At 45.2% G+C, this 11,964-nt stretch overlaps 1 protein-coding gene across 1 annotated transcript; it reads left to right on the top strand.

Moving 5' to 3' along the window:
• Positions 1-7,480: 7,480 nt before the first annotated feature.
• On the top strand, positions 7,481-11,383 carry SSTR1 (somatostatin receptor 1). The gene has a single exon (XM_033188220.1). It carries the CDS (start codon positions 7,747-7,749, stop codon positions 8,920-8,922), a length of 1,176 nt encoding a protein of 391 aa, XP_033044111.1. The 5' UTR covers positions 7,481-7,746; the 3' UTR covers positions 8,923-11,383.
• The last annotated feature ends 581 nt before the right edge of the window (positions 11,384-11,964 follow it).

Genomic DNA, 11,964 nt, shown 5'->3' with positions numbered 1-11,964 from the left:
TCCTGCCTCAGCCTCCCGAGTAGCTGGGACTACAGGCGCCCGCCGCCTCGCCCGGCTAGTTTTTTGTAGTTTTTTTTTAGTAGAGACGGGGTTTCACCGTGTTAGCCAGGATGGTCTCGATCTCCTGACCTCGTGATCCGCCCGTCTCGGCCTCCCAAAGTGCTGGGATTACAGGCTTGAGCCACCGCGCCCGGCCACACTTAGAGATGTTCTCTAAATTATGACTGTAGAAAGTAAGTTAAAAATGGAATGTGTAGCTTTAGTATGCCAACATCTACATCTGCAGGATCCCCATGGTTTATGTGCACTGTTACCTTTGACTGGAACAACCTTCATCAGACATGTGCCCTTTTACTTTCAACTTATTCAGAGCTGCTCAAATATCTTCTTACCTTCCCATCTAATCTATGCCAAGTACACCCACCCCTCCAGCACTCTGTAGCCTCTCACCCCTACTTATCTTCTTAGAACTTATCACTAAATGAAATTACAGTACCTGTACTTGTTAACTGTCTTTCTGCCCTACTGGAATTCCACAGAAAATTAAAATAATTTGTTACTATATCTATTGTGCCTAGAACAGTGCCTGCCACCCAGTGGGCATTCCATAAGTGTTTGCTGAATTAATAAGTACATTACTAAGTTACAATTAAAAATATACATTACTCATACATAGATTAATTTCCACTTCCTTTTAACTAAGAAATGGGACAAATAACTGGAAATAAGTCTGTTCTACTGCAGTCTGAATTTTACTTCCATAAAATAAAACACATACAAATAATTTTTAAAAATTAGGATATGATACCAGAAACCAGTGCATTGGCTAATGGCATAAGCAGCTAAATCTTCGCTCAACCAAACTGTCAACAAAGAAGGAGTATAGGCCAGGTGTCCCCACTTGGGCTATGCTATCTTCTTACTTCCTTCTTCTGGCAGGAAAGGAGATGTCAGGCTGTAGGAAAGGAGTAGCACAGGCTACTTCCTCAAGGACTAAGTAAAGTATCATTCCATACGGTGGGCAAAAGGAGACAGGGGCAGGGCCAGGTGCTGGTCAGGAGAGGCAGTCCACTCTCAAGAGGGGAGAGTGAGCTGAAGATACAGGACCTCTTTCTGGACCACTGATGATAGTTCTGAGCTCCATTTCGACAGTTCACAGGCACAGCCCTCCATTTTGCCTCCAGCAGGAGAAGACAAGAAGATGGAGAGGCTGTCAACCTAGAACCAATAATGACCAGTTCCAACTTAATTGCAGAAAGGGAGGAAAGATCAATAATTTAAGTTGCTTCATTGTCTAAAGAAAACCGTGTTTTGACTGATGAAACATGATAACCTAGACTCCTGTCTGAGTATATTTAAGATGAGAACAAAATGACAGTTTCATGGTGTTGGGCCTTTAGATGCCTACATTGTTTTCATCTACAAAACAGGCTTTCCTTCCACACCCCAGCTCCTTGCTGGGCTGGTGGAGCAGATTGACAGATATAGCCAGCTCCAAAGGAACAGCCCTTTCTCAAGGAATGAATGATTTGCTGTAAGCATTTAAATCCTCTGCTCAAAATCAAACATAAATTGAAGTATCAAAAGAAACAAAAATATGGTTTATAGTTTTTAAAGCATTTATTTGTGATTTTTGCTAAAAAGAGAAATATCAAAAAAATTTTTTTAAGATTTTGAGACAATTTTCGGGCACGGTGACTCACGCCTGTAATCCCAGCACTTTGGGAGGCTGAGGCCAGTGGATCACGAGGTCAGGAGATCAAGACCATCCTGGCCAACATGTTGAAAACCCCGTCTCTCCTAAAAATACAAAAATTAGGTGGGCATGATGGGCACCTGTCATCCTAGCTACTCAAGAGGCAGAAGCAACATAATCACTTGAACCCGGGAGGCGGGGGTTGCAGTGAGCCGAGATCATGCCACTGCACTCTAGCCTGAGCAACAGAGCAAGACTCGTTCTCAAAAAAAGATTTTGAGACGATAGTTTTAAACTAATGCAGTCCATCTTAAAATCCTTAACTAGTAGACTTTATTACAGAAAAATGTATTACTGATAAGGACTATTCAAAATAATACAGATAACATGAATGTGCTCCCGTTCTGTTTTTATGTATCCATTATTTGTAATGGATACTTTCCTGTATGTGCTGAATTCTTGTTTTTAGAAACATTATTTTGTAGTAGAGAAAACATAGGGAAGCATATGAGTTGTTATAACATATGGGTCTTTCCTAAAAGCACAAAAAAGACTCTGTCATGCTGTTCATAGAAGAGGCAACAGGAATATCAGTGGGCCGGGGTGAGTTTGCTGAGGTTGGTGATGAACTAAACCACAGGCTACCAAGGCTGCTGTGATTGGGTACTCCTGAGAAATGAAGTCCAGGATTGCTTCTTAGCCCTATAGCCACATTTGTGCTCTGGTAACTTTCTCATTAGACTGACATCATGTTAACTGCTTAGTGGCAGATGGTCCTTAAGTGACACAACCTTTGCTGTGGGCCATATTTCTGAGTGGTGTTAGCCCCTTATACTCAGTTTGGTTCCATCTGTCCAGATAGGTGTTTGTAAACCTGACTCTGATTCTGCTGCTGCAGAGAATGTTCCAGGAAGTGTACCCTTTAATCCCTGGCCCCAGCCAGCCCTTTATCACTGGTATGGATTAGAGGTGCTCATTTGAGGATCAACATAGACTCTGGTTGGAAAAACCACATTAGTAATGATTTTGACATAAGCAGAAGTTGAGGCCCTAATAATTACTATTCCACCAAAGCAACTGAGGCTCAAAACTACAATTAAAAAGAAATGATCTTCCACACATGATGACTTTCACACTGCATGACACTATTAAATAACCATCATTAGCTACTAACGCATGTACTACCCATTTTCCAGAGCCCTTTCTCTGCCAAGAAATTTACGACCAAGAATGATGAATGAATAAGTCATCAGCACAATAATTGTTGATACAGGACATGCGAATTGAAATTATTTAGAATAATTTAAGTGTATAAGGAATTATTACACATAATGATATTCCTCAGCTAGTAAAGCTCTGCTTGTAAGGAGCCCACAGTTCCTTTCTTTGCATCTACATTTTATAGTCTAGAAAAGAGGAAAGTACTATCCATGGGATGCTTTGACAAAATAAAACAAGGTGATTTGGGGCAGTTTTGTAGGTACTTCACTAGATGCTGGGGATAGAAAAATAAAGAAAATATAAGCCCCTGGTCTCCACAAGCTTACAAATTTATGAGAGGGTACAGACAAGTACGCAAAAAGCCACAGTACAGTGTGATAAGTATAATAATCAAAGTGTGCACCTGGTACATGATAACACAGGAGAGTACAACTTGTAGGAGAAAGTTACAATGAGGGAAGAAAACCAGTCTGCTTAAGAATCTGCAACTTCCTAAATTGGAACATTTCATTCTCCCCTTTCTGGAAAACATGTCCTTCTTTTCTATCTAGAAATGTTGATATCACAGAGGCATAGGAAAGATGGTAACCAAAGAGGGCTGGAGGATGGGTAACTTATTTGGAGAAAACAAGTTCTTCCTAATCTTTTCAAGGTTTTAGACATGTGAACTTAAAAAAAAAAAAAGTTTTTAACAAGACAGGAAGATGGTTGAGTCCTGACTATTCACTGACTGTGTTTTTTGCAAATTAAAGTGATCTCATGCCTATATCAGTTTTCCTGTTTCTTTAGAAATATTTACATTAAATTGAGATCTGAGGGGAAAATAGCACTCTAACTGGGCTCCTGCTTTTAATACAATTTGAAAATAGCTGCAACCCCAATCCACCTTCGTGGTGGCCCAGAATTGCCACGCTTTTTGTTTGTTTGTTTGTTTTTGTTGTTGTTGTTGTTCATAGATTAGGTCACAAATACAATAATTAGACATACATGACTGGGCTGAGCATGGCGGCTCATGCAGGTAATACCAGTGATTTGTGAGGCTGAGACAGGAAAATTGCTTGAACCCAGGAATTCCACACCAGTCTGGGCAACATAGGAAGACCCCATCTCTACAAAAACCTTAAAAATTAGCCAGGTATTGTGGGGCACACCTGTAGTCCCCAGCTACTCCAGAGGCTACGGTGGGAGGATCACTTGAGCCTGAGACATCAAGGCTACAGTGAACTGTGATTATGCCACTACACTCCAGCCTGGGTGATAGAGCAAAACCCTGTCTCAAAAAAAAAAATAAAATAAAATAAAATACATGACTGAAAAGATTTAATAATGCTTCATAGCTTATATCCATCTCAATCCCTCCTTTGTCTTTCTCTCATGTTTTTTAAAATTGAAGTAAATCTCCCATAACATAAAATTCATAATTTTAATCATTTTTGAAGTGTACAAATCAGGGATTTTTAGCATATTCACAATGCTATGCAATCATCACCACTATCTCATTCCAGAACATTTTCACCCAAAAAAGAAACCTCATACCCATTAAGCAGTCCTTCCTCATTCCCCACTGACTCCAGCCCCTGGAAACCACTAATTCACATTGTCTCTATGTATTTGCCTACCCTGGGCATGTCATATAAATGGAATCATGCTATACATGGCCTTTTGTGTCTGGCTTCTTTCCTTTTGCATAATGTTTTCAAGGTTCATCTATGTTGAAGCATGTATTAGTACTTCATTTCTTTTTATGGTTGAATACTATTCCATTGTATGGATATACCACAATTTATTCATTCAGCAATTGATGGATATTTGGGTTATTTCTAATTTTTGGCTATTATGAATAGTGCCACTATGAATGTTAATATGCAAGTTTTTGTTTAAACACCTGTTTTCAATTTTGAGGAGTAAATAGAAGTGGAATTGCTGGCTCATATGGTCATTCTAGTTTAAACTTTTTGACTAAGCACCAAAATTTTTTTCTAAAGTTGCTGCATCATTTTTTATTCCCACCAGCAACATATGAGTGTTCTGATTTCTCTACATTCTGTCTAACATTTATTTTGTGTTTTAAAATATTTTTTCTTATAGCCATCCTGGTGGGTGAAAAGTGGCATCACAAAAAAAAAAAAAAAAGCATTCTCACGTCAGGTCTTAAATTTTCTTCTTTTGTATATGAGGCCACAAAATTGAGAGACGTTTTCCCTAAGATGAGCTGAAAGTGAACTTAATGAAATTCTGAACAATAGAGCAGTTTTTCACTGACTCCCATCACCCACTCCTCAAAGAGCAACCATGATCAAAGCCAAGGCATCTAAATAATGCCTGTTGAAATTCAAGCTCCCAGAGATACAGATAGTCAGGTGTCTTTAGTCAGTGATTGACAGAGGCATCTAAACCATCATAAGAGGCTTGGCTAGTAAAATGCTCTTCTGGGATTCTGGGACAATACCCACTCTCTTTTTTTTTTAACTTAATTAACATTTATTTTCTCTCCATATGTGCTGTATTTGAAAAGGAAAAATAAATATAGCTAAACACCAATTGTACATTCCACTTTAAAGAAGGCAATTTGTTCAGGTAAAACAATGGGTTAAAACAGTTTGAGCCTTATGAAACCTCAGATTCCACCCTAGCACATTCCTCATTAATAATTGCACACATTCCTATGAAAGTCTGCCATCATTTATTTTAATCTTTGATTGCTATCATCAACACACTACAGAAGTTATTCTTTCCTTTTCAAGACATTTAGTTTTGAGAACTAAAACACATACATTATATGTAAGTGATTACCTGTATAAAGCAACAGGGCATTAGGAATTATACTTTTTTGTTTTTAATTTCTGCATCCATTTCTTCATTCAGGACTGGTACAGATAGCCTCCATGAGGAGTTTAGCCTCTCCTTGGAGTAAAGTCTACTGAGAGGAGGAAAACTGAGACTCAGTACAGTGGGCACAGCCTGGTTGAGGAGAAGGAGAAACTAAGGAAAAACTGGAGACAGCAAACCTTGAAGGAGGCAGAGCAATAAGCTGCTGCGGGTCACTCTTCCTGTGAACAGACAAGTTTCAGATAAAGACTTGCAGGGATCTTACCGAGCAAAGCAACGTTTTTGAAAAGGAACAGGGGAGTTGCATGGAATGTGATTCTTCCTTCCACAGGAACCGTTGGAAAGCCAAAGAGACCCTAGGGTAAGAATGGTGGGAAGTCCCAGGGTTCGTTTAAAATCCTGATAATTGAACATCCATTCTTTCTTACAGGGAAACCGTTTTGATTCTTAAATGAAGTCAGCGAGCCTCCAGCTTGCCTATAGTGATGTCTCCTAATGGTTTGGGCACGTGACTCAGATCCAGGTCACACATCAAGCCTCAGAAAGAGCTGTCATCCTAGCACTTCCCGGAAAAATTCGAATGTCGCCCTGCCGTTCCTGCGGTTGGTGACAGGTCTGGTCATCGCATGGCGGCAGCTCCTCACCTGGATTTAGAAGAGCTGGCGTCCCCGCCCGCCCAAGCCTTTAAACTCTCGTCTCCCAGAACCCGCCAACTCTCCAGGGTACAAAGTACAGCAGGGACGCGGGTGGAGCCCTTCCAAGCGGCGCAGCCTTATCTTTCCCGAGTGAACATCTAGGTGGATTCCCAATACCGCGCCTGGCACGTTCTGTAGGGAGTCTCAAGCTCCTCCAGAGCTCCCAGCCACGCGTCCTCGTTTCTGCAGTCGATATTCCTGTGGTAGACACGGGGGGATCTGAACGCTACGAGCTTTATTAAGAGATTTGCAAATGGTTCACTCAGGTCCCTGAACACTTCCAACAGCCTAAGCTGCCTGCTGTGTTATAGTGCAGAAGCCCCTAACGCACGGTGGTTGCCCTTTCTTCTCATAAGGCTCGCAGCTTAGGGTCAGTTTCCGCGACTTTAAGAGTAATTGTGTGGGCACCTGTGCTGGGGCCAGGCGCAAAAAAGGGAGTTGGACTGCGCAAAGAACGTCAACCTGCTATCAGACCGCTCATGCACTTTACACCGACCATCTACTCCTCAGTCTGGAGGTTGAGCGCTCTGGGTAAGGAGGGCCCAGAGCTTTCCCGGCGGGTCTGCAAGGCAAGCGAGGGTGGGAAGAGGGAGAGTAGGGTTCTGGACTGCAGGACGGGAGAGGATCTGGGGTCTCCAGAGAAAAGGGCAGCAATAGAGGGAAACTGAGATGAACTCCAGACATCCATGTTCATGGGTCCGTTTGAGTCTTTGCTTTGGGTAGGAGAGGAGTGGGATGGGACAGAATCTATACCTTTGGTTCCCACCCACTCTCCAGTAAAACCGAGGAACTCTCTTGGTTCATCTGAGAGAGAGATGGTGCTGCGAGGGAACCCCGGAAGCAGCCACTGAAGTTGAGCAGAGTGCAGGACTGGGAAGCAAAAAGAATGGGGGGAGGGGGGACAAGCCACCTATGTGCTCTCCTCCCTCTCTTTCTCCACCCCCACTCACTTTTTTCGTAGCTGCTGACGCGCTGGTGGTGCCTATTAATCATTCACCAGCCCAGAGCCGCGCCAGTTAATGGCTGTGCCGCTCGGGGCTCCCGCATCCTGGCCTCCCCTCTCCACGGTCGCGTGTGCCCGAGCACCCCGGAGCTGCAAACGGCAGCGCCCAGGCAACCGCTGGGCTGTGCGCCCCGCCGGCGCCGGTAGGATCCGCGCTCCCCGCAGCGGTTGCGCTCTACCGGGAGGCGCTAGGCGGCTGTGGGCTGCAGGCAAGCGGTAGGGTGCGGAGACATCGCGCAGGCGGCAGGTGCACGAGGAGAGAGCCCCAGCCCTGGCAGCCCCACTGGGCCCGCTCAGCTGGGATGTTCCCCAATGGCACCGCCTCCTCTCCTTCCTCCTCTCCTAGCCCCAGCCCGGGCAGCTGCGGCGAAGGCGGCGGCAGCAGGGGCCCCGGGGCCGGCGCTGCGGACGGCATGGAGGAGCCGGGGAGAAACGCGTCCCAGAACGGGACCTTGAGCGAGGGCCAGGGCAGCGCCATCCTCATCTCTTTCATCTACTCCGTGGTGTGCCTGGTGGGGCTGTGTGGGAACTCTATGGTCATCTACGTGATCCTGCGCTATGCCAAGATGAAGACGGCCACCAACATCTATATCCTAAATCTGGCCATTGCTGATGAGCTGCTCATGCTCAGCGTGCCCTTCCTGGTCACCTCCACGTTGTTGCGCCACTGGCCCTTCGGTGCGCTGCTCTGCCGCCTCGTGCTCAGCGTGGACGCGGTCAACATGTTCACCAGCATCTACTGCCTGACTGTGCTTAGCGTGGACCGCTACGTGGCTGTGGTGCATCCGATCAAGGCGGCCCGCTACCGCCGGCCCACCGTGGCCAAGGTAGTAAACCTGGGCGTGTGGGTGCTATCGCTGCTAGTCATCCTGCCCATCGTGGTCTTTTCTCGCACCGCGGCCAACAGCGACGGCACGGTGGCCTGCAACATGCTCATGCCAGAGCCCGCTCAACGCTGGCTGGTGGGCTTCGTGTTGTACACATTTCTCATGGGCTTCCTGCTGCCCGTCGGGGCTATCTGCCTGTGCTACGTGCTCATCATTGCCAAGATGCGCATGGTGGCCCTCAAGGCCGGCTGGCAGCAGCGCAAGCGCTCGGAGCGCAAGATCACCTTAATGGTGATGATGGTGGTGATGGTGTTTGTCATCTGCTGGATGCCTTTCTACGTGGTGCAGCTGGTCAACGTGTTTGCTGAGCAGGACGACGCCACGGTGAGCCAGCTGTCGGTCATCCTCGGCTATGCCAACAGCTGCGCCAACCCCATCCTCTATGGCTTTCTCTCAGACAACTTCAAGCGCTCTTTCCAACGCATCCTGTGCCTCAGCTGGATGGACAACGCTGCGGAGGAGCCGGTTGACTATTACGCCACCGCACTCAAGAGCCGTGCCTACAGCGTGGAAGATTTCCAACCTGAGAACCTGGAGTCCGGCGGCGTCTTCCGTAATGGCACCTGCACGTCCCGGGTCACGACGCTCTGAGCCCTGGCCACGCAGGGGCCCTGCTCCAAAAGAGGGGGAGAATGAGGAGAAGGGAAGACCGGGTGCGAAAGGGACGATATCCAGTGCACCAGGGTGCGGTCGGGATAACATGGGGCTAGGACACTGCGAGCCTCTGACGGTGGGACCCAGGAAAGGCGCGCGACAATGGTAGAAGTGAGAGCTTTGCGTAGAAACTGGGAAGGCTTTCGGGCTACCTTTTTCTGGGTCTCCTACTTTCTGTTCCTTCCTCCATTGCGCTTACTCCTCCGACCCTTCTGTTTTCCCTACCCTGCAACTTCGATCCTTTCTTCTGCACCGTCCCGCCAGGGCAGATCACGAACTCATTAATAACTCAGTCTGATCCTCAGCCCCTCCAGTTGTTATTTCTGTTTGTTTAAGCAGAGCCACGGATACCGCCACTGGTTTCCCTAGGAGTTAATCCCTAGCCGCGCGGGGCCGCTGTCTGGGTTCTGCCTGGTGCCCCTACTGGAGTCTCGGGAATGACCGCTCTCCCTTTGCGCAGCCCTACCTTAAGGAAAGTCGGACTTAAGAAAGATCTAAGCAGCTGGTCTTTTCGCCTACTCTTGGGTGAAGGTGCATCTTTCCCTGCCTCTCCCTCCCCCTGCCCGCCACCACCATTCTCACTCCACCCAGAGTGGAGCCAGGTGCTTAGTAAAATAGGTCCCGCGCCTCGACCTCCAGGCTTTCTGGAGTCCCCATCCGAGCCCTCTTTTGGAGCAAAAAGGAGGGTCGAATGAGGAGTTTTTACAAGATTGCGAGGTCAGAGTGGGGGGCGCGTAATAGGAATCACCTCCTGCTGGGCGTTTTCAAAGACCAAGCGTTGGGCGCTCCCTGGCCGCGCTTTTGCGTTAGGCAGGGCAGGGTAGTGCAGGGCGCACTTCCTCGGGGTTCCGGGTTCGGTTGAGGGCTACAGCTCGCCTTGGCTTTCTCCCTTACCCAAGCTTCGGGAGGAACCGACCTAAAAGTAACAAGTGATAGGGTTTCCTGCTCCAGGGCATCTCAAAAGACCGGGCGCCAGGGGCAGGGGACCTAGGGCGACGTTTTCAGAGTCCGCCAGTGTTGGCGGTGTCGCCACAACCTGCCGGCTCCAGAGTGGGGCCTGCCTGGTCTCTAGAGGGTTGCTGCCTTTCAAGCGGTGCCTAAAAGTTATTTTCTTGTTTAACTTACGTATTTATTAATTTATTTGTGGTGTTGGAAAATGTGTCTCTGCGTTCCTTTTCTCTGCTTGCCTAGCCCCAGGTCTTTTCTTTGGGACCCCGGGGGTGGGCATGGAAGTGGAAGTGGGGGCAAGCTCTCGCCCCACTCCCTGGTCATCTCAACGCCTCTCCTCAGTGCTGGGCCCTCTTGTCTTACCCTTTCCTCTAGCTTTTCTATTTTTGATTGTGTTGAATGAAGTTTGGAGATTTTTCATACTTTTCTTACTATAGTCTCTTGTTTGTCTTATTAGGATAATAAATAAATGATAATGTGGGTTATCCTCCTCTCCATGCACAACGGAAAGTCCTGAACTCCTGGCTTTCCAGGAGACATATATAGGGGAACATCACCTTATATATGATTTGAGTGTATATATATTTACATATATATATATATATACGATGTGGACATAGATATACTTGTTTATCTTGCTCCATTGCCATGAGTCCATGAGTCTAAGTATAGCCACTAATGGTGACAGGTGTGAGTCTGGCTGGAACACTTTCAGTTTCAGGAGTTTAAGCAGCACTCAAACCTGGAGCTGAGGAATCTAATTCAGACAGAGACTTTAATCACTGCTGAAGATACCCCGGCTTCCTCTAGGTTCCAGCAGAGGCAATTCTTACATATGATCCAGTTAACATCATCACTTTTTTTGAGGACATTGAAAGTGGAATAATTTGGTCTGTGTTTAATATTACCAGCTACATTGGAAGCCTGAGCAGGTTGAGGCCAATCATTTTAATTATTTGTATTTCCTGTATTGCTTTAGTATGCTGGCTTGTACATAGTAGGCACTAAATACATGTTTGTTGGTTGATTGTTTAAGCTAGAATGTGTTACAAAGATCTGGAGATACTAAATCTGGGGTTCTCAGGTTCACTCATTGACATGATATACGATGGTTGAAATCACTACTGAAAAATACGTTTTGTGTATATTTGCTTCAACAACGTTGTGCTTTCCTGAAAGCAGTAACCAAGAGTTAAGATATCCCTAATGTTTTGTTTAAACTAATAAACAAATATGTTTTGGGTCATAAATCAGAAAGTTTAGATCTGTCCCTTAAAAAAAAATGTATATTATTACTCCTTTGGAAAATAGATTTTTAATGGTTAAGAACTGTGAAATTTATAAATCAAAAACTTAATTATTATCCTTCTAAGAGGATACAAATTTAGTGCTTTTAACCTGTTATCATTGTAATATTAACTAAATAAACAGATGTATTATGCTGTTGCAAGTTGCCTTTGCTATTTGAATTTTATTGTTTCAGTGGATTACTTGGTAACACACACACACTCACACACACACACTAGCTTAGTTGACTTATGTGTCACTTAGATTTTAAGAAGAAAGTTTTCAGATTACTTTTGGGAATTTCACCAAGTTTGTGGTTATACTCTGAATTATTTTGTTAAAAAGAAAAGTCAGCTAGTTCAAAAAGGGAGAGAGAGGTGGACAGATAGAAAGAAGAAAAAGTTGAGCCAGAATGAATAGGAAGCAATGCACTCAGTTGCACTCCGTTGTTACCAAACTAACTGGATGATGTCTTAATCTCTCACAGATAAAATTACTGTCTATCCTCATTTATAACCTCAGAGTTTGTTTTGGGAGCTAAGTAATTGCTGATTTACATCCTGAGGAAACATAACGGAAGGAGAAAACGATCTCCTAAAGATGTCCCAGAAGACAGTGGGTAAAAGAAATAGAAAAATCGGATTTTGACATAAGAAGACATATTGTCTACCTTGTTCAGTGATGGCCATATCGATCTCTGGAGAATGTAAGAAATCACGAGGAAAGTTTTTTTTAACAGACTTT

The sequence above is a fragment of the Trachypithecus francoisi genome, unplaced genomic scaffold (assembly GCF_009764315.1).
Source record: "Trachypithecus francoisi isolate TF-2019V2 unplaced genomic scaffold, Tfra_2.0 Lachesis_group3, whole genome shotgun sequence".
NCBI lineage: Eukaryota > Metazoa > Chordata > Mammalia > Primates > Cercopithecidae > Trachypithecus > Trachypithecus francoisi.
Note: the sequence above shows the minus strand (reverse complement) of the source record. Positions and strands in the feature narration are given on the sequence as shown.

Coding starts and splice junctions, on each gene's coding strand:
- SSTR1 (XM_033188220.1), top strand. CDS start 7,747: ATGTTCCCCAATGGCACCGCCTCCTCTCCTTCCTCCTCTCCTAGCCCC.